Source organism: Battus philenor, unplaced genomic scaffold, assembly GCF_028537555.1.
Source record: "Battus philenor isolate CCGP_79_NKW_IND1 unplaced genomic scaffold, ilBatPhil1.0.hap1 SCAF_2, whole genome shotgun sequence".
Lineage (NCBI taxonomy): Eukaryota > Metazoa > Arthropoda > Insecta > Lepidoptera > Papilionidae > Battus > Battus philenor.
The window spans coordinates 12,487,195-12,511,973 of record NW_027181682.1 but is presented as its reverse complement, the minus strand read 5'-3'; the positions used below and the strand labels follow the sequence as shown (position 1 = coordinate 12,511,973).

At 33.7% G+C, this 24,779-nt stretch overlaps 2 protein-coding genes across 2 annotated transcripts; one reads left to right on the top strand and one right to left on the bottom strand.

Annotated features, from left to right (window-relative positions):
- Axud1 (AXIN1 up-regulated 1) lies at positions 1 to 3,157 on the top strand. Its single transcript, XM_068764965.1, has 2 exons — positions 1 to 606; positions 823 to 3,157. The coding sequence occupies exon 2, from the start codon at positions 886 to 888 to the stop codon at positions 3,007 to 3,009; it is 2,124 nt and encodes a 707-aa protein (XP_068621066.1). The 5' UTR covers positions 1 to 606; positions 823 to 885; the 3' UTR covers positions 3,010 to 3,157.
- A 6,637-nt stretch (positions 3,158 to 9,794) lies between these two features.
- LOC137922066 (protein FAN-like) lies at positions 9,795 to 23,816 on the bottom strand. The gene is made up of 13 exons (XM_068764916.1): positions 23,619 to 23,816; positions 22,843 to 23,452; positions 22,371 to 22,442; positions 21,266 to 21,468; positions 20,574 to 20,817; positions 19,128 to 19,250; positions 18,686 to 18,947; positions 17,371 to 17,791; positions 16,144 to 16,232; positions 15,364 to 15,496; positions 13,417 to 13,621; positions 10,886 to 11,030; positions 9,795 to 10,003 (listed from the first exon to the last, which is right to left on the bottom strand). Exons 1-13 carry the CDS (start codon positions 23,630 to 23,632, stop codon positions 9,903 to 9,905), a joined length of 2,622 nt encoding a protein of 873 aa, XP_068621017.1. The 5' UTR covers positions 23,633 to 23,816; the 3' UTR covers positions 9,795 to 9,902.
- Between the last annotated feature and the right edge of the window lie 963 nt (positions 23,817 to 24,779).

Here is a 24,779-nt window from a genome sequence, read left to right as displayed (position 1 = left end):
TAATGTCACGTCGAACAACGCAGGATTTATCCTATCAAATTGAAGAGTCTCAGAACTGCACTTTTGTAGTACAGTTTATAGACTTTTGAACACAGTTGTATATTAGAAGCCTGCGTCGCCCGAGAGTCGTTCAACACGATTACGCGAGGTGGGAACTGCGAGGACGGTGTAGCTGTTAAGTGTTTTTTTTTGTGCATGCTGTGCGCGATTATTATTACGTCTAATAATAATTTTGAAGGAATGCTGTAAAAAGTAATTGAAAAAAGCAACGACGTTAATAAACAGTATAAAGTAAAAGTAACACGTTAATATCAAAATAAGACAAAATAAATAAATAGGGAGCATAATACAACAGTTTGCCGTGTTGTGATAAAAAAGACCTTATCGCTATCGTATTAAAATGATGTTCAATTAATGAGAGTGACGTGATCTAAAACAGAAAATATGGATCTTCAGTTGAATGTTTGAGGCAAATGCGAATAATGCATTTTATTCTGTGACCGTCACCAAGCGCAGCAGTTTTGAAATAATCATCATGGATTGGAGAATTCGATGGCGCGCACGTATGCGCCGGTGAAGTTTGCCGAGGCCACACTTTTGAAACAGGTACCGGTTTTGAATTATCATTTTGTTTGATTTATAATGGTGCTCTGTTCAGGTCAGCCGCGTGCAGGTATGTTGCACTCCAACCAGTCACCAAACGTTTTCTTCTCTCTTTCTATAGAACTTTGATAACTAGTTTTATCAATATTTAATTAAAAAATTTTAAGCCGTTATATGTGACGTTATTTTTTACATTGCTATAGAAAAAAATTATTTCAGGTACATGGACAACATTCCTGATCATTTTGATTAAGCTATCAACAAAAAATTATCCTGTCAACAATGGAAGAGAACAACGGACAAAAATGTTTTCCTGTTCTAAAGGATGAAAAGAGCAGTGACAGTGATGGTAACAGTGTGGACCTTAGTTCCAATGATGAACAAAACAATATTAATAGCAACTCTCAGTTTTATGGGAGCAGTGATAGCAAGATAGATTATGCTGTAAAAATTGATGACAATGATACTTTAAGTGATATAGATGATATTAAAACAGATACAGCTTCAGCTGATAGTGAAGATTCTGCCCTTGGAAGTTTACCACCAGATGGTGGTCCTAATGATGGAGAAGAAGATGGCCATGATAGATCTGAGGGCAGCGACTGTGGTCTAGGTCCTGAATCTAATGACAATGCCGAGTCAACTAACTTTAATTTATCTTTACCTTGTACTAGCGGTTTTAACAAACAAAAACCATCCAATTCAGATGCAGAAGTTTCTTACTTCAACAACAATACTAGTGACTACAATTTTATTAATAAACCTGGAACACCACACAAAAGCAATCTAAAGCGAAAATTTGAAGAAAGCAACAGTCATGCTTTACAAGTAAAAAGGCCAAAACTGGCTATACATTTTGATAAAGTGACAGTGTTTTATTTCCCTAGAGCTCAAGGTTTCACATGTGTTCCATCACAAGGTGGATCCACTTTAGGTATGGAATGGGAGCACACTCATGTACAGAAATTTACACTTGCTGAACATGCATTAGAACAAAGAAGGTTGCATAGACAAATATTGCAACAGATAAAAAACGAACGTCATAATCTTCAAGGTGTCACTCTGTCATCAAGTGAAGATAGTGACACTGAGGATGAGACAAGTGATATATCTGAGTCAGAATTAGACCTAGATAGCTACTACTTTTTGCAACCTGTACCTACTCGCCAAAGGAGAGCTCTCTTGCGTGCAGCTGGTGTTAGAAAAATTGAAGCTTATGAAAAAGATGAATGTAGAGACATAAGAACTTCACGTGAATTTTGTGGGTGTGCCTGCAAAGGTACATGCAATCCAGAAAACTGCTCGTGCAGTTTAGCTGGTATCAAATGCCAGGTTGACAGATTAAACTTTCCATGTGGGTGCTCCAGGGATGGCTGCTGTAACCCCACTGGCCGAATTGAATTTAACCCCATTAGAGTAAGAACACATTTCATTAATACACTTATGAGATTAGGTCTTGAAAAAAAGAATCAAGAGAATCAAGAAGCTGTTAAAAGGCAATGGGCACAAACTTATAATGTCAGTAGCTCTAATTGCCTTAATACATCTTATGAAAGGGAGCATAGTGTTAATCATGAAGATGGACTTGTGCGTGAGGTCAACCTGACTCCTAGAGTAGAGGTGGAGTCGTGTGTCAATTCGGGAAGTTTTAATAATGTTCATTGTGATGTCAGTGCAGCTGTAAAGGAGGAAAGTACATACAGTTTTAGAAATAATGCTGCAAGCCATGTTTGTATGGCAGATAACACTGTTGGGCAATTTGAAGATAAAAATAGTCATAACCACCACAGTCCCTATACTTCTAATATGCTTCAAGGAAAAGGCCCCCCTTACAACACCAACAATACAATGGCATTTAATACAATGTCTAACCTCCAAAATTTTCCATGTGATCTCAATTATGTTTATGAACAACAATCTGAACGCCATCACTTTAAAAGCTTGCCCAGTTTTTCAGCATCTAGTTTTGAAGAATTTGCTCACAGCTCTCAAATGTCCATGTACAATCATTATGGCCATCTATATATGCCAGATTATATGCACAAATCAAATACAAATTTATCAGGGCTCAATTCCGTTCCATACAATGTAATGACACAGAACCACTATGAGATTTATAAAAATAATTCTGAATGTGTTAATATGGATAGTAAAAACGGGTCCCATTACACAACATTAATGACCTCATATCAAAATAGCAGTAAGTTGGAGACAGTAGAGAATGATGAGAATTGGTTCAGTCACAATACACTAATAAATCTTGATCATTGTGATCATACCACTCAAGATTGCGTTGACGCCCAACCAACATCAACAGAAGCAGCCACTGAAAGTGACACCACAGAAGCAACAGAAAATTTTGGGGAACTCATAAAAAAAACCATGGTAGAGTCTGTTACTGTGTAGTAAATTTCTTGTTGTCTCTTATAATTTCAGTTGATTATCATGTTATTATGTTTATAATTACATTAATTGGGAATTTCATAAAACTTTAATTACAACCTTTGAATTGTTATTTTTCTCTATAGATTATGCTAAAATAAAAATAAGGCCTTTTGTAATGTGAGAGGTTTAACAGTAAAATAACTTATTAAATTATCTGCACTTGTAATAATAAAAGAAAGTTCTTGAAATTACAGAAAAATTACTGAAACACTTTAAATGACAATACACATACATTTGGGATAAATGAAAGTATACCTATATTTTTTTAAATTTTACTTATTCACATTAATACAATACGTATACAAGATATGTTACTCGAAATTGCTATATTTTTATTTCTTTGGCACCTAAGCGATTGGCCAAAATTAGACAAAAGCTGCCACAAAAAAGTTAGCCAAAGCTCACGAAATCAATAATTCAGGAGCCTACCAAAAGACTTAATTTTGCAACCAAAAGTTATATTTGCATTTATTTATTCAGTTATGATTGGAGACGCGTAACCTCGTGCTCCGGTCTTATCGTACGGTTTAAGCTTTAAATGTAATACTTTTCTGCACATGTGAATCATAAATATATTTTTAAAATAGAATACTAAACTCCGATAGTAGAATTCTTTTTGACCTCTAAAAGCCCGGCGTATTGTGGTATACGGTTGCTATGTTTACCGCGATTAGAGTTGAAAGCACAACCGTAGCTATAAATAACTACTTACGGACAAATACACATGAGTCATCGATGAGGTATGAACTAGATATAGAACTTATTTAAATTATGGTAATTTATTTTTAACTCTGTTCTGAAGGTCGGTGTGAATTATTGGATTTTACAGATACCACGTATTGCTTAAATAAAAACTGTCTAGTGTCCAAACTCCAGGGCTCCTTCAGGAACCTAAACATTTTATTTGAGCTATCGTTCCTCGGAGTTACCTAACACATGGAGTCCCAATAGGAAATACCAATACTATATATAATTATGTCGTAATAATATGTATTTCTCCGTAGCATTGCTTCTTACAAGCTAATTTTTATTAAAATGTAATCAGCGTGTCTTCTGTGATAATACTTATCGCAAGACATTAAGATCTTCATGTAAATTTATGGATATTAGCTCACAGCAGATTAAACAGGGCAATAGAAGATTTGGTGGTAAGTTTCTTTTGCAGAAAGTCATCTGGGAGGGACGCTCCTATTTTGGCTGCCAAGCAGTTATGCACAAACATTACGTACTCGTTAGCCGCAGCATCTTTTTCGATGTGATAAGCAAAACCATCTGTGTACAAATTTACTTTTCAAAATTCTGGGATAAAACGCATCATTATAGGTAAGACGTTATGTAAGTTTATAAGGCGGTTAATTTATCAATTTATTATATAAAATCTTGCTTAGCGTGATTTGGTTACATAAGACTTCTTAAATTTAGCAACTTCAGATAGCAATAACCTGAGGCTAGACTTAAGCCAGATTCTTCATCATACTCAGCAAATAACATCTTATAGATCCCTCAATAGTCGAGTCGAGCAGTTGTTTCTTCAAAATAAACGTGCCGGAACCTAGCGCAACTTATTTCTCGGCCTCTTCACCTAACATAGGCTACGGATTGCACGGGTCCGTGACCCAAAGGTGAATGTAGTCTTTGACTCCGCCGCCAATTATAACCCAACCGTGGAAAAAGTTTATCCCTTTCCGTCTACCGCCGCTCAGTCTGACCCCGCGTAGTCAGAGGTCAGGTAGAAACCCACCTCTTAATACCAACCTCTTTTCTCCATAACTTAACCTCCATTTTGGAAGCGCGACGCAAACACTTCTTCCTATGCTCCGCAGTTCTCTTGCAGGCCACTCAAGCGGGCCCAACCAGAGCGGACTAACCCTATGATCGAAAAAATCGGTGTATTTGATATTTCTTCTTAACTTCATAGTAGGAGACCACGCCACGTCTGTTGAGCTCCCTGTTACGAAAAAATGGGAATTGATTCGGGGAGAAATATTGGCCCATGTGATAACTGGATTTTCTATGAAATTGATTTCACTTCACGGTTCTGGGTTACAACATAACTTAATGCTTTATTTTGTTAAGGACCTAAATAATTAAGATATTTTTTTTATAATAAGAATGAGGTTTTTAACTTGTGGACTGCCGATTTTTTATTAGAAAAAAGCAACAAAAAACTTATGTTGTTTATTTTATCAAATACAAGCATAGAAGCAAAACACAATTTTGGTAGAAAAGTCCAATTTTATTTATAGATGCTATATGTCCTGCATAAAAAAGTAACATTCTGTTTATAATTATAGCTATTACAAAGATATATGTAGCTATTATAAAGTAAACAAAGATTATAATCGTTATGGAATCTGCCGACTACCATAGGCATGACTGCTTGTTACATCAGAGCTAATTTTAATGTTTTCTTAAATACTTTAACGCAATTTTTATTTTAAAGAACGACTTATACCACAAAATCAATAGTAAGAGTCAACTTTTCTTGTATTTTATGTAAAAGCGGTGTATTACACCCGTACCAAGATTTAAAAATCTTTCAAAACGCTTTTTACAGAACAAAAAGCATTGTAACGTCTCGTGCTATATAAAGCAAATATATGTTGTATTTGATTACAAAGGGTTGATGAACCTTCTCCGTACCGAACGCCCCGTCATTTTCGGCTTTAAAACATTTTCACAAAAATTTATATTTTACAATGAACGTCAAATACTTCTTATTAAAAAGAAGAAAAATATCCCAAGTAAATAACTAATTTAAGTTCAATGACATTGTCACCACAGTTAAATGGTTTTTTATATCAAAAGTGCAAAGCCGTAGCATCAGAAAGTTTGTCTTGACAATTTACTTCAAACAAGTTATAACTTTGAATACACTTGAAGTGAATATTATAATGTCCAATTCGAACTAGAGCTGAAGAGCTTAAAATTGGCTAAATCGGTAAAATAATTTGTTCAGAGAACACTCCATTTTTTACAGCAACTTAGCTTACAGTTTTTACTGTTTTTAAGCCTCAATCAGAATATAACAAAAATGTTATTTTCAACATTAAAATAAACATAACTAATAAATCAAAGACTATGTTACTATGTAACAATGAAAACGATCGATGTGTGGGATAAATAACGTTTGAAATTATATTTGGGGTTTTTTACGCAACTCGTTGAATTTTTTCCAATCCATGAAAAACGGCCGATCTGGGAAAATAAGTATGAATGTCTTCCGGAGGCCCTCGTGCTTCGTTACGTTAAAAGAAATCTTAGACTAGGCGCTCTGGTACTTCAACCCCACAGAATCTGCAAAGCAATGAGAGGCCGATCCAAAAAATTTGAATAACATTTTGTTTTAAGTATTTGTGTTACTAATATAAACATAATTTATCTAGATTTTTATGTTGGTAACACCTTTTTTCCTACGAAGATTTGTAATTAATGTTTATATTCCATAGAATTGTTATCATTTTTTTCTGCAGTGGCTGTCCTTCCCGCATTTCGAAGCATAATAAAAAATATGTATTAGCGGGGAAGTGCTCTGCCGGCGCGTCCATGGCGGCGCTTATGCTGTTTCATTCTCAGCCCACACCTCACTGCGCGTTTCAGCGGTTTCAGAAGCTCTACAGAGAGTCATGATTACTGTTGTTAGAGTTGTGAGTCGCCATTTTTATTTCTTTCTGGGCTAGTAAACGTAACAAGTTATATTGACCGTGGAAGCATAATAGAAATGTATTCTTATGAAGTTGATCACTATCACAATTTTCGATATTAGAGCTTCATCTAGCCTAAGGCCCTGAACCCAGAAAGACACTTATGGCGGTTTTCGAAGCACACATTTAAGTCACTCACTGCCTTTATATACCGAGATTATTTTCTCCGTTGTAGAATTAACCGAGTCCCAAATTCAATTCATATATTTTGTAAAATGTTATAACCTCAATTAAGCAATAACGCCGTTTGCAAAATCATCATTATGCCAAAAAAGCATTACGTAACTTTCAAATTCGTTTGAATATACGTAAGCATTATGCAAATTATCTTTTTTATACTTAATTATATACTATACTGGAAGCGAAATATATAGTCTTCAAAATGTTTGACAGAGGTTTGAAAACGCCTTTGGACCGTTATCATAAACTTAAATTAACTCTTGTTCGTCACCGGATATAATAATTAGATTTCTGTATAATAATTAGATGTATTATTAATAGTTACCAAACATTAAAAGAAATATATATACTTAATTTATTCCGAGTTCCTACGACAAGTTGAAAAAAATTTTCAAAGAACATAATACAATGTTTTACAACACAAGTACAGTTACATCATCTATTGTGCATTATAAACGGGGATCAACTTAAAAGTGACAATTTATTTTTCCAGGTAGATGATGCGAAAGACCCATGGGCAGGAACCATGACTAATATAATAATGCTAATATAAGATTTTTTTATCATAATAAAGCGTTCCATGAACACAGTACGTTAAAGTGAGGTAACACAAAATTAAAAATGGAATTATTTAAATATTTTATTCAACGCAGAGTACCAAGCTCATCAAAAGATTGACTACAGTGTGGTTATTAAAATATGATATAAACCTTATATTGAATTTTTTTTGGAAATAACAAATACCTACGGCTTAATCGAGCTTAAAGCACTTAGCTTAACTAAATGTGAGGGTTCCCACTGTAGCCAAGGCATGGACCGCTGCAAGATGATCCATAGCGTTAACACGGTCCAGTTCTATGGGCAAATCAAGTCAGATATTTAAGTGTCGTTCTGGATAACAAACTTCAATGCGCTTGTCACCATAGCCCGAAATAAAACTGATTTCGTACTCGGCCGCCTTTACCCTTCACTCAACGACGAAGCTATAGACATGTCAGTCAAAAAAGTGACACTATAAAGCTGTGATAAGACCAATACTCACACATGCAAACCCGGTCTGTGCGAATGCTAACCCTCTAATAATTTATGGGCCCGACCAGAATCGTTTCTTGCGTAGAGGTAGAGGTTTCTTACGTAGGTCTGCCTTCTTCAAATGTTGCAGAGCGACAATTGAGAACGCAATTAATAGGAATAAAGGTGAAAATAGTACAGGTCGAGTAATAAATTAAAGGAATAGAAAAAAATCACAAGAAACAAAACAGAAACCTATGTAAATATGCAATAATTGTTTAATTTTCAAAGTAAATAAGTACTTTAATTATGGATATTATATATTATAATAGGATCGTAATGCCCTGTCCCAAAAAAATGATAAAGGAAAGCGAATGTCCGCAATAGCGGGGGCCATTAAAAAAAACTTTTAACAATAACAATAAATAAATGGGTATTGATCATTGCTTTGACTCTGCCGTTATTAATCCAAACTTGTAAAACGTAAATGCTAACATCTCGCGATTCTGAGACATGACCAAAATATTATTAAAATATGATGCATCGACAATAATACAACTTATAAATCATTTCGCGGCGAATCTAAATGTAATATTTTATGTGGTATAACGGCCTGACACGTGAACGAGGTTTAAGCTAGGCCTCTTCTGTGCTCTGCTCTCGTCAGCCCGCGTGGAATCTTTAACTGCCAATAAGGCTACAACGTCGACCCAGGCAACACCGGCAACCAGGTAAGGTAAAGTGTGGTAGGTTTCGCTAGTTTTAAAAAATACCAGCGTCACTACAGCGCTCCTTTTGGCTACTACTAAACTCATATATACTTTATCAGCATAATTCCAATGAGATGAAATTACCAGATGAGAGAAAATTACCAGATTGGAATTTACTTCCAGTGTTATAAGTGCACTAGAGAAAAATGAACTAGATGGAAAAAAATAAACTGAATCACATAATTCGTGTTGGTTTTGATAAATGGCCAGGACGAAATTTAAGACGACGTGTGGTATGCAGCAGTAAGAACAGAAGTGCAATGAAAAGATCCAACGTGATTTGTTCCACATTTAAAAGAGGACTGCACGTTGTTTGCGATAAAAACACGTTTGTTAATAAATCTTGTTCATTTCCCATATACTTTCTTTAATTTTCTTGTCAATAATTAATTACCTAGTGTTCAATTTTTGTGTTTCTATTATCATTGTATAAAATCTTCTGAAGAGAATGTTAAAATTTTTTCAATTTTGTTGTATTGTAACGGTAAATAGTAAATATTTCTCGATCATATAAATTTTCTATAGAAATGCACATTTTTACTGGCATTTTTAGTATATATTGATAAAATAATAATATTGTATGGCACTAATTAGGTTTAATAAAGAACCTAATTAGAGAAAAACTAATTAGGGTTAATAGAAAAGTATCTTGTCTTAAATTGATAAGTACAACACGATTATGTAATTCAAATAGCCTGGACAACGTCGCGTTATGAGATCATCACCTTCCTTTACAAAAAACATTCCATTCCTATCATTTATCCTTGTAGATCCAGTGGCTACTCTAGAGTTTCATTGGCAAGCTCACAGTCGCTCAACGAGCAATGGAGATGGCTAAGCTCAGGGTTTCTTCACGAGAAACAATCAGAAATAAGATTGATAGATTAATAAAACTAACCGATATAGCCTAGGATTGGAAAGTTTAAGTGGTATTGGGCAGGCCGCATAGAACAAATGGCAGTTGGGGCTTAAGTTTCTGGAGCTGAGATCAGGACCAGCAAGAACGGCATAGTATGTCCACATACCACAACGAAATATATAAAAAAAAAACATTCATTTAAAAAAAATACTTTATTGTCATTTCGAGCAACATTTTTTTATTACACATATTCCTATAATCGTACATATTATTCAATGCTATAAAAAAATTAATTTAATAATACATTACTAATGGAAGCAGTTAATTTCGTCAAGAACTTTTAACCAAGCGCCAAACCTTGACCGTTCTGTCCTTGCTTGCCGTTACAAGAGTGTTCGAGATTACGTCTAGATAAATACATGTGATTAAATCTGAAACAAAACACATTTATATACATTCACACGACATAATAAGTATATTTTTTATTTAAATAATCCAATTTTATACCTTAAACTACATTTTTTTAAATGTCTAAGGATTATGTTACAATAACATTAAATTAAATGTTGATCATAGCGGTGTTCAGACAAAAAAGGTTGCTGGTTTAATATTATATATATATAAATATATAGTTCACAATAATTACAATGATATACATATAAAACACACTACAACAAACAAAAATTATACTAATCATAAATAAACGCACACGAAAACATTTCTTTTATGTTCAGAATGGAATGTGTATACCTTCGTTTGTGATTAGTTATAGTGCTACCGACACTGTTGTACCAAGCCTACCTTCTCCGTTTTCACGCACGCAGACCAAATAGGCGCGGTACAGCAGTTGCGGTAGCACTATAGTAAGATTTTTTTATTACGTCACATATATTTTGAATGTAGTATTAAATGGATTTCGTGTGATAGCTTAATTCGAAGTCTCCTCACAGTGGATCATGAACCCATTCACTCCTTGGAGTTTCCGTTTAAATTACTTAAGAGCTAAGCAGTTTTTTAATACGGTTAATTGGAAGATTGCTATAATGATACCGACACACCTGCGCTCATTCTCTTTTTTCCTCAGCCTAACCTTGCTTCGCTTTCCTAAGGTGAGCTACAAAATTTGCGGTTGAATTATATAAAATTGGCAATTTTTTTTGTTTATATATATATATATATATATATATATATATATATATATATATATATATATACATACAGCCTATATGAGCTGGTGTAATTAGCAATCGTCTCAGTATTTTAACATCAGGAGCTTTTAAATGAGCAAACAAAATATTTGTACTTTAACATACCACTATGAGCTTTATGTTCAGCTAGTTGTGTGACCGTGATCATATTCCATTGCAACAGCGTACCAGCGCTGTCCCCGAGCCACAGAGTACTGACTCCGTCCCAGCACAGTGAGGAGGTGGCTTCTGTCATGCGTTTATGGTACACCTACAGGCGAAATGTGTTGACAGTCATCATTAATAAAATAATTCATTTAATACACTTTATTATACAAGTACAGCAGAAAGGCGGAAAAGTAACACGCAGTTGATGTGTAATCTACAAGACAGATTATTGAAAAAAAAATATATTTTAATAATTACAACCAAAAATACAAATAAATAAATACACATAGAGACAAATAGTATATAACATACATAAATGTATGAGTGGATTAAAATTATTAATTATTTTATTACAAACAAAATTGTAGAACTAGAAACAGCAGTTACGAATTCGATCCAAGTTGTTATTATATAAATAAATATATAATAACAATGATAAATGAATAATAACAACTTGGATCAGATATTAAATAGTATCATTTAGAAGGTTCAAATCCATAAATGCTAGTTAATATTTATGTATGTATTTTGAAATTATCATTAATAAATGTATACAATATATTTTTAATTTCAAATACGAAATATAATGATTTAATATAGTATATGCATATATACATATATATACATACATATATATATATGTATGTATATATAAATATATTAATAATAACATAATGTATAATTATCCAAGCTATTAACACAGGATGTATATTGGATATTTTGTTATCGAAAACAAGATTAAGTATGTTACCTAATCTAGCCATAAGTTCTGTTACAAAAAAAATATCCGATATTTTCTAAACAGATAATTTTATTTTAGTTTTATATTTGATTATGTAGAGTGAATAAGATATGTTAACGATAACTAGTTATCCAAAATGTCAACCGTTAGCTTTAACGCAAGCTTTTAAACGGTCGGGCCATTCGATGGATTTACGAGAGGTTTCTATTGAAAATTTGGTCACCGCTGCCTCCAAAGATTTCTTGAGCGTCTCGAAATTTGAGTGACGCTTAGAGCAGGCCATGTTCTCTAGCACAGACCACAATTTATAGTCTAAAAGGTTAAAGTCCGGACTAGGCGAAGACCAATCATCGACCTTTATGAAGTCTAAAATATTTTGCCCGAGCCAAATTTGGCCACGACCTCGGAGGGTTAGAGCTGTGTGCATACACTAGATCATTTTGTTTGTTGCAGTGCTCTTCAATTTTAATTTTTTTTTCATCGGTAAAAAGAATTTTTCTGTGTTTTTCGTCCGCGTATCGAAATAACAGCTGTTTTTATCCTTCAACTCTCTTTTGTTTTAGTGCCTGATTTAAGGTATGTCCTTGTATCTTCAGTAAGCCCCTAGACCTAAGTCTTCTTTGCTAATCGGAGAAAGTGCTCTCGGTGGAATTCTCGTTTCTTTGGAAGAGATTTTCTGCTTCCTTATGGGATTTCGACGAATTCTGGTCTTGACTGCATTAACGGTCTGGTTTTTTCAAATAGACCGCGGTCGGCCGGATCTCTCACGGTCATCAATAGGCATGGCACGATACACAAGCATTTGGCTAATATCTAACTTTTTCAATAAATCGAAAATATCGGCTGGCTCCTTACCTACTTTGTTCAGTGCAATTACTGCAATCCCATTCTCTTAAGTGCCCCACTCCATTTTCAAAACAAACAATTTCTAAACAAAAAACATACAATAATGGCGGGAAAAAGTCTATTTTTTATCGTAGAAGCTAATGTTCGAAATTCAATTTAAGGTTTTTTTTAAATGTATGTAAACCGTCAGTAACAGAATTTATGGCAAGACTAGGTACTTTTCTAAAAGTTGTGCCACTTTTCACAAACATACAAAATTAGCAATAAAAGTTAATTTCAAAAATTTTTATAAAAAAATAAAAATGGGAAATGCAAGATCTATTCATATGAGATTTTTTTATGCAACTCTATGGACCGTAAATGCCCCACAGCCTGATTCAGCTTGATTCAATATATAAAATCTCTAAATAATAATTGAATAACAGTGCAATTCAGCTATGCACAGCATGCAGCCTGTGCGCTTTTATGGTTGGACCATTTGGCGTTTTAACTTAACATAAAACTATTTTTAAATTTGCACCTATTACATTATTTTATTGCATCAATAAATTTAATTAATAAAAAATTTTCATAACCCTAATAGTATTTAATTTCAATTTTTAATTAACACCCAAATAATTTGCAAATAAATGACAGCTTATGATCAAGAGCATTGAAACGTCCTTGTGTGCAAAATGTCATGTTCACTTCTGATTAATTCAAATTGTAACAATTGCGAAACCTTTAAATTCAACGCCAAATTTTTTATTTATTCCTTTTTGTAGTCTGTAATAGTGTGACCGATACGTGTTTATGGTCTTTATGAAAATTGTGAAATAGCACTAATGCTATTGGACATTTGTGTGGCAGTGCTTTATCAGTATTTTAAGGACCTGTTCACATACACTGAACTATTTCTTACCGAGTCCAAAACACTGAGATCCGTTACATACATATCCCCATCCTCGCTGACTGTGATGATGCTGTCTGACAGAGCGTAAGACGCTCCGCACACCGGCGATGAATGAATCCGAACTTTATTCATCAGCTCTCTTGATGCCAAGTCCCATATAAACACTTCGCCGTCGCTAGTACCCGCTATTACATGCAACTCGAAACGTTGGTATCTAGTAAAGCATTAAAAATCCTTAGTGCAATGCTAGTTAGAAATACATATACATAGATATGGACATACATACTCTGTTTGGACAATGTGGATAAATAGTATAAAACATATGTATGCCCATAAACAGAATGTGTATTACATATAACAAAAATAATGCGAAAATTAACATTTTTCTTGATTCTCTCAACAATTATAAGAAAATATATTTAACAATCCCAATTAAGCTACCAATTGCGTACTCTCAAAAATTGACTGATTTACAAACATTTTTAATTTGCTATTAAAAGGCTTACTTAATTTACATATACAGTGTCTGGTGGCAGATTTATGTTTTTAAATAGGATTTTCTTACTCATCACATATGGGACTCCAACAGGTTAGCGCACACACGACCACAGCTTCAGGAAACTTTCTTCCAAAACTGATCAATCGCGTTGGCGATATCAGGTGGCCACGGAGGTCACCCGACTTAAATCCAATGGATTTTTTATGGGGCTACATCTAAGAGAGAGTTTACAATAACAATCCCCGAACTCTAGTGAATTTAAAAGAAATTATTCCACGAGAAATCAGCTAAATTGAACAAAATTTACTGCAGCGTGTGGCGCAGAACATAAAGCTCCATTTTGTATGTGAAACTCGACCAAAGACATTTGAATGACATACTTTTTAAAATTTCATAATTCTCATTTTTGTTCTATAGTTCAATGCTGTCATTATCTATGAGTCAATTATTACATTTTTTATTTAAATTTCAAAACATAAATCTGCCATCTGACATTCTGTAACATGGGCTTATTGAATTAATGGACATTTGCCAAATTGCATAGCTGTATTTATAACAAACAGACAGATACCCCCCCAGGATTTTTGTTAAAATTACTACAACCCGTAGATTGCATACGTGTTTTAATTACAAACGAACGAATAGACGAAAATATACATAAATAATATGACATTCATATTTGGTTGAATATTACATATTTTTTTATACTTGTGCAACTTTAGTTGTGATATTGCACCGCAAATGTTGTTTTCAAATAGAGAATAAATTATATTAATTGCTGTTTCTTATTCTTTAAAGCCTTTACGGTTTCATCGATGTTAAAATTTTCGTCATCGTTTCACCCTATAGACGCCCCCTGCAAGGCATAGGCCGTCCCCAAAGACATATATAGGAGGAGATATTTATACCATATATATACTAGGTAGGCGGCTTGACGATCGCAAGGTGAAAAGTTATTTGTGAGCAGTGATAGTTCCTTATAATTAATGCACAAAATGTGAATTACATAAGATTGTATCCTGGATATCTAACCCGCGACTTACGATCGCAAGTCTCAGTCGTCCGCCCCTGCGATGTCACAGTTCCAAAGTACTAGATGTTTCTATTTTTATACTATTTCATGTTCACATACTATAGTATTGGGGTAATACCCAAGTTTGTTCAAAGTAAGCCTGATGTGAACACGACTTCCTTTAAATTAGTAGTTCTACCACAAATATATTTATATATAATAATAATATTAATAATGATAAAAATTTTCATAAGAAAATTACCTTACGGAATATGAAATAACAAATATTTTTTTTTAACATCCCTTAAGAATCTATAAAGATATGAACATATGTTAAATTTATAAAATCTACATAACAATTACATCAGTTGCATTGTTTACTTATGTCAAAAATAGTGTACATGTGGTTTCGTTTAAATATCGGATTTATACAGAAGTTACGAACCTGTAAGTGACTGTGGTTATCTTCCCATCGTGGTCGAATTCCGCTTTCAGACCGCGCAGCGCCTGCCCGATTTTACCCACGTTGCCCCAGACTCGTACTACGCCGTCCCATCCTCCCGATATCAAAAAGTGCTCTGAAGTTCAAAATTAGAACTAAATTACAAATGAAATATTTTTTCTTTACGTAAAAAAAGGTCCAATATATAGCTACTTCCGCCAATGCCAATGCATTATCAGCAGGCTGGCGGGCGGTGCACTTTATTGCACGACTACTACTGCATTGGCAGAAGTAGCTATACATTGGTCCTTTTCTTACTTAGGATGGACTTCCGCATAATAACGTCTGAATCCATTTGAAATTTTTTCTTTACATTTCGAATTAACATTTTTAAAAAATACTTGGAATTTGAAAAAGAAATTTCAGTTTATCATGTTAATACGTGTGACCGCGTATCTTGTGCTTATTTATAAATCGAACTGTTTAAATTCGGTTTCATTTTGTTTTGAGAGGGTCCTTAAAAGGGCCGCCATTTGTAATTACAAGGCATATTCGTGTTATGATTACTTATTGCAAGTACTAAAAATAGGTATTCCGAACATTCTTCTACTCCCAATGATAGGAGAGAGATATTAAATCTATTGATTATATCGTTTTTTAAAAGTGCATTTACAAAATCAAATACCACAGTTATTCGATTTTCTAAAATAACTGTTACGTATTTATTTTATATAACACCAATTTTAATTTCACAAAATTAGGTTATTTAATAATAAGTCTTACCCTTATCTATCCAAAGTAAGCAGCTCACAGAATCGTCGTGCGCTCGGAAACTTTCCACCACTCTTCCATATTCAACATTGTATAGATATCTGAAAAAACAGAAGATTATCCAATTAATCTTCTAACCATGTTACCAAGTTGTAAACAAATACACCAATACCTCACTTTGCATCTTGGTTACGTTCAAAAAAAAAACCCGACCCAATGTGAATTAACATTTTCTATAGCTAACCATGTAAAGATCGAAGATAGGTTCCAGGGTTACGAAGATACTAATTTTTTAAAAGAAAATTGAACAAAGTAAACATTAAAAATATATTTATAATTTGATTACGAATATACAAAAAACAAAAATACATATTCAATTAAAACAATACAAAGTGTTCAATTAATTTATTAAAAACAAAATTTAAATTAATCACTGTCTGATGAGTGGCTGTTGTCGTATGTCGGTTTTCTTACACAAAAAATGGTCCAATGTTTGCTAACAGTTTATTTTTTAAAACGGATTCCCGAATTTTGATGGCATGGCGCAATTAAAAACAAGAGTGTTGCCATCTTTTAGAACATAATAATAGAACATAATAATGTCCAAAAAAATTAAAGACTGGAACCTGAAAAAAACGCATCAGCAAAGCAACTTCGAAAAGACGCAAAGCGAGATATTGATGTAGTGATGACAAAAATAAGAGAAAAAGTTTAATCTTAAAATAAAAATACAATAAGTGAACTAGTTTCATAAATAAAAAAATATACGTGAATATTTTTTAATCTGTAACACTTGCACAGAACAAAAATGTCCCTTTTTGTTATTCTATACAATTACAAAATATCTATAAGTCTTTTTATATTTTAAAATCAAACAGACAAAACACAGTTATGATAGATACTCCTTCTTCGTTAATTGTTTAGTCAGGAATTAGGAGATCAAAAAAAGGATTCGAACGATAAAGAAACATAGCATATGCCATAAGGAAATTGAAGTGGTAGAGGCAGGACACAAAGTGCAAAACGGATGGCCGCTAGAGCTTAAGGTTGCGGTGTGGGGTCTATGGACTGAGAAGCGCAAAGCAACAACCTTCACAAGGTAGACAGACTATATTTTTATGGTCGTCGGAAGATGGATACAGACCACTTCCAACCGGTCGTATAGGAATATAGATGAATTTGAATCTATGTCCAAAAATGATTGTACTATTGACTAACTTAAACATAAAAGTATCTTACATTTCGTTGTCCCACGAACCAGCCGCGACCGTGTTCTCGTCGACCATCACGCACGAACTAAGCGGAGTAGAACTCAACACAATACTTCTCATTTGTTTCCCTTGAACCATATCATACACTTTCAGCGTACCATCTTTTCCCACAGAGATGATTCTAGACCCTTCTCGAAGCACACAATTCACATCTTCCTTATGTAATCCAATAGTATCTATACACTCTAATTTAACTGCTCTAAATTCACTGTCGCTTTGACTTAGTGGTTTGTTAACAGTTTGCGCACCTCTTCTGACATGGGGTTTTGTGAAAAGTTGCTTAGGCACTTGTCCGAATTCCATTATTTGCACCTCTAGAGCATGTCGGTCGTTCATATCATATACGCACTCAAGATCGACCGATCCTTCGTAGCACACATGATGGAATACTAGAAATATAAATAGGTACTTAATTAAAACACACAGTATTTTTATATCAGTAATTAATATAATAAGACAGGGCTGTCACTAAATGTAATCTATGGTCTATCGACAAAACAATGGTCTATTGACAAGAGGATGCTCTAATACAGAGGTGGTCAATCGTTTAAATAATGCAAGGTATTTTTCTAAATTTGAAATTTTTTGAGTTTTGAGTTGTAATTGAATACGACTTTAAAACACGAAAATGAATGTTTTTTTTATAAAAATCTAATTTATTACAATTATTTAAATAAAAGTACAAGATATGTGTAGTGAAGTCAGTTATAATATATGACATGTATATGACAGCACTCCTAATAATACTTCAGATGCCAGTTAATTAATTATAACCAGTATTTGGATTTCAATAATTTTATGGTAGAATAATAAATATTATTATTAACATCGGTAATTTGGTTCGATTTCCCTGGAGCTGACGTAGGTAATATAAATTTAAATATTAAAATAATTCGAAAATCAATCAGAGGCAAAAATAATCGTTCAAAGAGACGCATATGGCTCGCGAGCCGCAGTTTGGCCGCCCCTGATCTGATTATGATTATGAAGGCCTTCTCGCAATGCATTGGCGGTCCCTTTCTTTCAAAGTTTAAACAATCCCACAAATGTTGGTTAAAAAGCCTGTTCTTGAAATGACCAGATGTCAGCAGCAGACAAGAGCTCCTAAACCCTTCAGTGAGTTATCGGAAAATTTCCCCGTTAAACCTCTCACACCTGCCAGGGCGTACAATTGCACTTTGAATTTTTTCCAAGTTATTTCATTTACTGGATTGTAGTACTTGTTCACTTTACTTGTGTGTGACATAAATTACAGGAGTGTTTCATTAAAAGGCTCAACTTACCATTATTAGCTAGTTCAGCCTCTTTGCCTCTCTGCTTATATCCAAATATGAGATCAATCCACAAATGCAGATGCCTAGAGACATATTCAGACTCTAAAGCTTCACGTAGAATGGACACAAACTCCTCTGGTGTACGCGCCCATGGCGGCAGCGCAACGTCATGCACCTTTGATCCATCATATCTCTCACCGAAGTCTATTTCATATTTATTAACTAAGAAATCGCCTTTAGCACTTGTATCATAGAATTCGGGAACTAGTTCCTGGAAATATTATAATTGAATGCATGATTTAAAAACGATCGATAGTTTTTAACAGATTTTCTGCACAAATAATTTGTTGTAAAGATTGTTTTTTTTTTTAGTATCTAATCTTTGATATCTGATAGTAACTGGTCACCTACATAATCAAGAATTACAATTCTGTAAACTCATAATTTTTACCTTAAAATCGGACATATTTCTTAAGCAGTTATTATATACATCTCTCACTGAATTAAACATTCTATCCGGGTGATCGAATTTTCCATTTTGTAAACACAGCATGTATCTTGGATATTTTCGTACCTGTAACATTATACATATGACCAATGTGAATAATAATTTATAGTGTCTGATCTAATTAGGTTGAACCATGGTTTGCATTGATTTAAATATTAAATATATGAACATGATTATTTTGGCCATAGGCCACTGCAATAGATTTTCAACAAGCTTTCAGCATCTTCTTAACAAGGTTGACTGTCCAACTGGTTGGATATCCTCTGTTATTCTTGCTAGTCCTAGGACTCTACTCCGAAGCCTTTGTAACGTTGCATGTTAATGTTCCATATGTATAAATTAATATTCAAAAAAATATAAATGTAAGAATCGTTATATAATTTTTAATACAGTAAAAATATTTTAACACTTGACGGGGCTTCTTAAGTGGATTGATGCGCCCGTGCGCTAGCCGCAGAAGTGTAGATCCATTGCCCAGGAGGACCTTGGCCTCGGTCCTTTCACAAGCTATGTGACGTCTTACGCACCGACGTTAATTCCTGACGTCGGCGCGTTCACAAGACCTAAGTGACGCCTTACGCGCCGGCGCTAATTCGAATTTACATTATTAATTCTCGTTTAGGTCCTCCAACTTAATTAAATTCAGGCTACAATGTTTGTATCGTCTTGCACTCCAATGGAATATGTGTTGAACAAATATTATAAAAAGCAATAATATTAAGTAGTGCTTAACGATAACTTGGTATTCGACATATTGAAAATTCCATTATTTTATATTTTTTTTATAATTTTTCAATTTTTTTTTATCTTCTCTATACAAGGCTTTAAATTTTGTAACTCTGTTCCGACAGTAAACAATCATATCAACTGCTTTCGGCTTCTTACGTCGCAAGCCATCTTGGTGTTTACTGTCACCGGAGCAGATCAAATATATAATATATTGTTACTGTGACATCTATCCACAGGTGCGCTTTTTTATTATTAAAAAAACATCTGTCATTTAGATCAAATCTGCTCGTTCCTAGCACCAGCAACCTGTTTACTGCCGGCGCCCCCGGTTCCGACCTGCTGCCGACAGATTACTCGCAAGAAACCATGCGGCTGCCTACCACGCCCTTCAAGGGAGCCAGGCCGTCTACACTTTAATTTAAAAAAAAAAATTGTTTGTTGCTGAGTTTGCTGTATTTTTTACCTTTCCACACCATGGACGAATCAGGTACACTGGCGCCAACGCTTAAACAGGGCAAACCAGTACACCTAAAGAACCGAGTGGTGGGTGCAATATGTCCTTCTAAATTTAATATTATGGATGTAAATTACAAGCTCTAAGAGTAAACAACAGATATGATTAGTTATTAATTGTAATCAGATATCAAAACTTTTACTTACAAGGTAAAATAAAACAAGTCCAGGTGCAGAATAATGTGACCCATATAAAAATTTTGGTTCATTCATTTCATTATATCTCTCCTTTAACTTCTCTAAACGTTCAGGATTTAATGCACCCATTGGTTTGGATAGATCGCGGAAGGTGTCAACATTAGACAAATCTAATACATCTGAAGTGTAATCCGCTATCACCCAAGGAAATACCGGATACTGTGTAAGATCATTTTTGCTTCTATCAGCAAGGCTAAAACAATAATGTGCAAATTAAATTATCAACTTTGGGCACATTTCTTCATAGTCTATACTCCAGGTTCTAGAGTCTAGAACCTTAAGACACCAACGGCCATCTGTTATGTGCACTATTTAGTGCTCTGTCACTGCTGCTCGACTGGGCTTCAGATTTCCTCATTCCTAATTCGCCATCTGAAACCTCTGCCGCCTAATAGCATCATTCCTGATTTAATCTCATAGGAAAATCCCAAGCGCAGCCAGAAATTCGTCAAGTTGCCATGGTTTTCTATGGCGCATTGAGTGACTGTGAGCTTAGATCCTGGCATCCATATTCCTCAGGAGGTGATTTGATTGATTTCCCACAATAATGAAGAGAAAAAAGTGATTTAATTTTGAGTTTATTATTATTATTATTTACAATTACATATTATTTTTTTAATTGCACATTATTAAATACTCACCAATTAAGGTACAATAAATAATCATAATTTGAGACAACACCATTCTGCCACTGCAATGTCATTTCTTCAATATGTCCTCTTTCTAGTTTCACATTGGGAGATTGTTCTAGTATTTCATATATTTTGTCTCTTTGGTCTTCACTTGGAAATGTGAGATATATATGAGACATTAAGCTTTCCTTCTCACCATAAATTTCAAGACCCTGAAAAAAAAACCAGCATTATAAATATCAAGTCACATAGAAAATTACGATATAGTAATGGCATTACATTAAAAATTATTTAAAGGAGAAAATGATTGTGCTATAATCTAGAATCATTTGTTCCTGTTTACATCAATTCTTGATAAAAAAAATTATAGTTTGTATTTCACAAAAGAAGATGGTTTTATCTCCGATTATAACATAATAAACAGCATTGATAAATTGTGATCTATGATAAATTAAAAATATTCATCAGTTTTAAAATTTAAACAATGGTTTTAAATCTTTAAGTCCAACATTTCATCAAATAAAAAATAACAATTATTTTGAATGTTTACATGCATACAAAAACATTCAGAGTCAGAATATTTGTTTTTGCTTTATGAAACATCTAATCCAGAACTAAGATATAATATTTACATCATTATAGGTAAATGACTAACCATTGCACTAATAAGGTATCCATAATACCAAATTTTAGTTACAGTCATATAGAATGAAGCCATAAAGAGAAGCATTATACATTTAAACAGCAAACTTAAATATAATTAACTATATATTAAGACTCAAATATAAAAAGGGGTTGTTCATAATATATGTTCACTCTATTGAGGATTGGATTTTTTTTGTGGCCCGAGGTAGACAAGGGGTCTAAAGACATGTCAATCATCATTAGTAGACTTCAATGCCAGTTAGAAATAATATAGTTAAGAGACCCTTTGGTCAAATAATATTTATGTATTTCAATCTCATTGGACCCCCACTGTGTAATGTGGTGTTATAAGCCAGGGAAATTTATTTATAATGTGGTTAAAAAAAGATGGAATTTCAGATAAAATGTTTTATGAATGGCCCCAAAAAAAGATCATAATAATTACAAAAATTAACAATGTGATACATACAACTTGCCTTAGTAAAAATCTTCTTTTGTACATCTTTCTCATATCCTCCAATCTCAACTTAAATATAGGACTCTGTGAATGAAATTAGTTCTCATAAGAAATAAATAATTTAAAATGAAATAATAAGATGTCTGCAGATTTTTCTAAAAAAAACTACATAAATATTATGTCATAAGCACCCACCAAAAGTTAATTTTCAACAGTATCATGTCAACCAATAAATCCCCACTCTAAGTTATAGGCATCCCCAAAGATTACCAAAATGAGTGGTCTTAACAGATCACACCGTTTCTCTTGGGTTAATATTTGGGTAAACTAAATTTACTAACATATAATACTTAAAAGCTTATAATAATAAACATTAATTTTGAACCAACAAGAGATTAATTGATTAATAGGCTATATATTATTTACTTTTGAACAATGTCCAGTTAGACAGTGATTCAATATCTTTAATAAAAGATGTGCTTACATTTTCAATGTTACTGAAGGGCTGGAAATATAAAATTGTAGGAGTCAAAGCAAGCTTTCCTTGATGCCTAACAAGTGGTGAAATTTTTTCCGCTTGCAATTCACACACAATTTTCTCAGTAAAATCTTCCATCATAACGGGATCAAATACCATCCTCATGTAACGTGAATGTAAAATAGTAGCCACCATGCTGTTGTGTTCAGGAGCATGCAATGTTGATGCTCTTTGCAGTTGCTGCATTTGACACAAACATTCCTCAGCTGATGCAAAATCAAAGTAGAAATAAAAATTCTGATTTTCATATTTAAACCTATATGGTGCAATAATGTTCTCCTCCAACATTTCTGAATACTGCTTCATCTTAACCTTGATGATGTTCTGAGTATCATTTTCTACTAATGCTTTAACAATACTGATTTCTGAACAATCCTTAAAATGTAGTTTGGTAAGAGGATAAATCCATTCTCTTGGCTCAAACACAAGTGACTTAGAACATAGTTTTAAATGTCCTATTCTACATAAGCCTGACGTTTTAGCCTCTTGTGTATTCATAATGCATGAATAATCCTCGAAATAAATTTCACCGGGTTCAAGAACCAACATAGAAAATCTGTAACAATCACATGTTTCAAATAACTTTTTTTTATTAGCTATAATTACATCAGACTGATTTAAAAAAGATCAAATAAAATCAAAATGAAAATCAATAGGCTTTTTTATTAAATTTTAGGTAACGGAACGATGAGTTTAGTAAATTAAATGATTACGAACATTACCTTGACTTGTTCATTTTATATATTGTATAGCCAGTGTTAGGAATTCACAGATAAATCCGGGTATTTACTGTAAGTAATGTTTAATACAACCATTCCATTTAATGCATTACTATCGAAGTACATGGACAGTGTTTTTCTGTTCTTATTCATTACTTTGTCTAAATTTCTTACAAAACAATCTGCATCTAACATAAGAAACAATACAAGTTGAAAAGAACGAGACAAATCAACCAAAACACAAAAAAATAATAAAACGTCAACTGTCACTGCGGGTTTCCTTCTTTTTTAATAGTCATTATGATTTTAACAACAACGCTTTTAGCCAAAAGAAAATTAATTGGCAGTGTTCGCTAAACACAACAAAATCCAACTTTATTTAACTTTGTTTTAAGTAATCATTTTAAATTCCGATTTTTGTATAGTTTAACCTAATATCTTTATCCCTCACTTGGCTATTCTCTATAATAGCTCTTTAGCCGAATACTGATAAATTTTCGTTAAAGAAGGGATCTTCTAATAGTTAACTCGAAACATAAAAGTGGTTTAAGATCTCTCCTTTAGTCGCATGCAATGATATGCAGAAATACGATAACGTGCTTTCCTTTACTTTTCCCATAATAGTAACACCAAGCATTAAACATAAGTCTAATTAAGTAGACCATTAATAGCATAATAAAATATTAAATCAAATCGATGAAGATTTTTCTTTTAAGCCGATGTCCGCCCACTGCAAGGCCTCCCCCAAAGATCGCAGCGATGACTGATCCTACGCTGCTCACGTCCAGCGACTTCCAGTAATCTTAACTATGTCGCCGGTCAATATTATGAGAGGACTTCCCACGCCGCATCTACCGGCTCGTAGTCGCTACTGAAAAACCTTTCGGCCCCAACGGCCATCGGTTGAACGAGCGATGTGCGCACCTACTGCCCCTTCAAACGAGATATTCTCATTTCTAATTAGATCTCACAGTGAAACTTCGAGCATATCTATGAGGCTCGTCGTAATTGACCACGTCTCGGGTCAGTATGTCATTACCAACAACACGCATTGGTCAAAGCCATTAGTCTTCAAACATTGCGGCATTTTGGACAAGAAGAGGTTCGCATGCTATTGCTTGCCCACTGCTTCTTTAACTTGCTAATCTACTGGGCTGTGGCAAT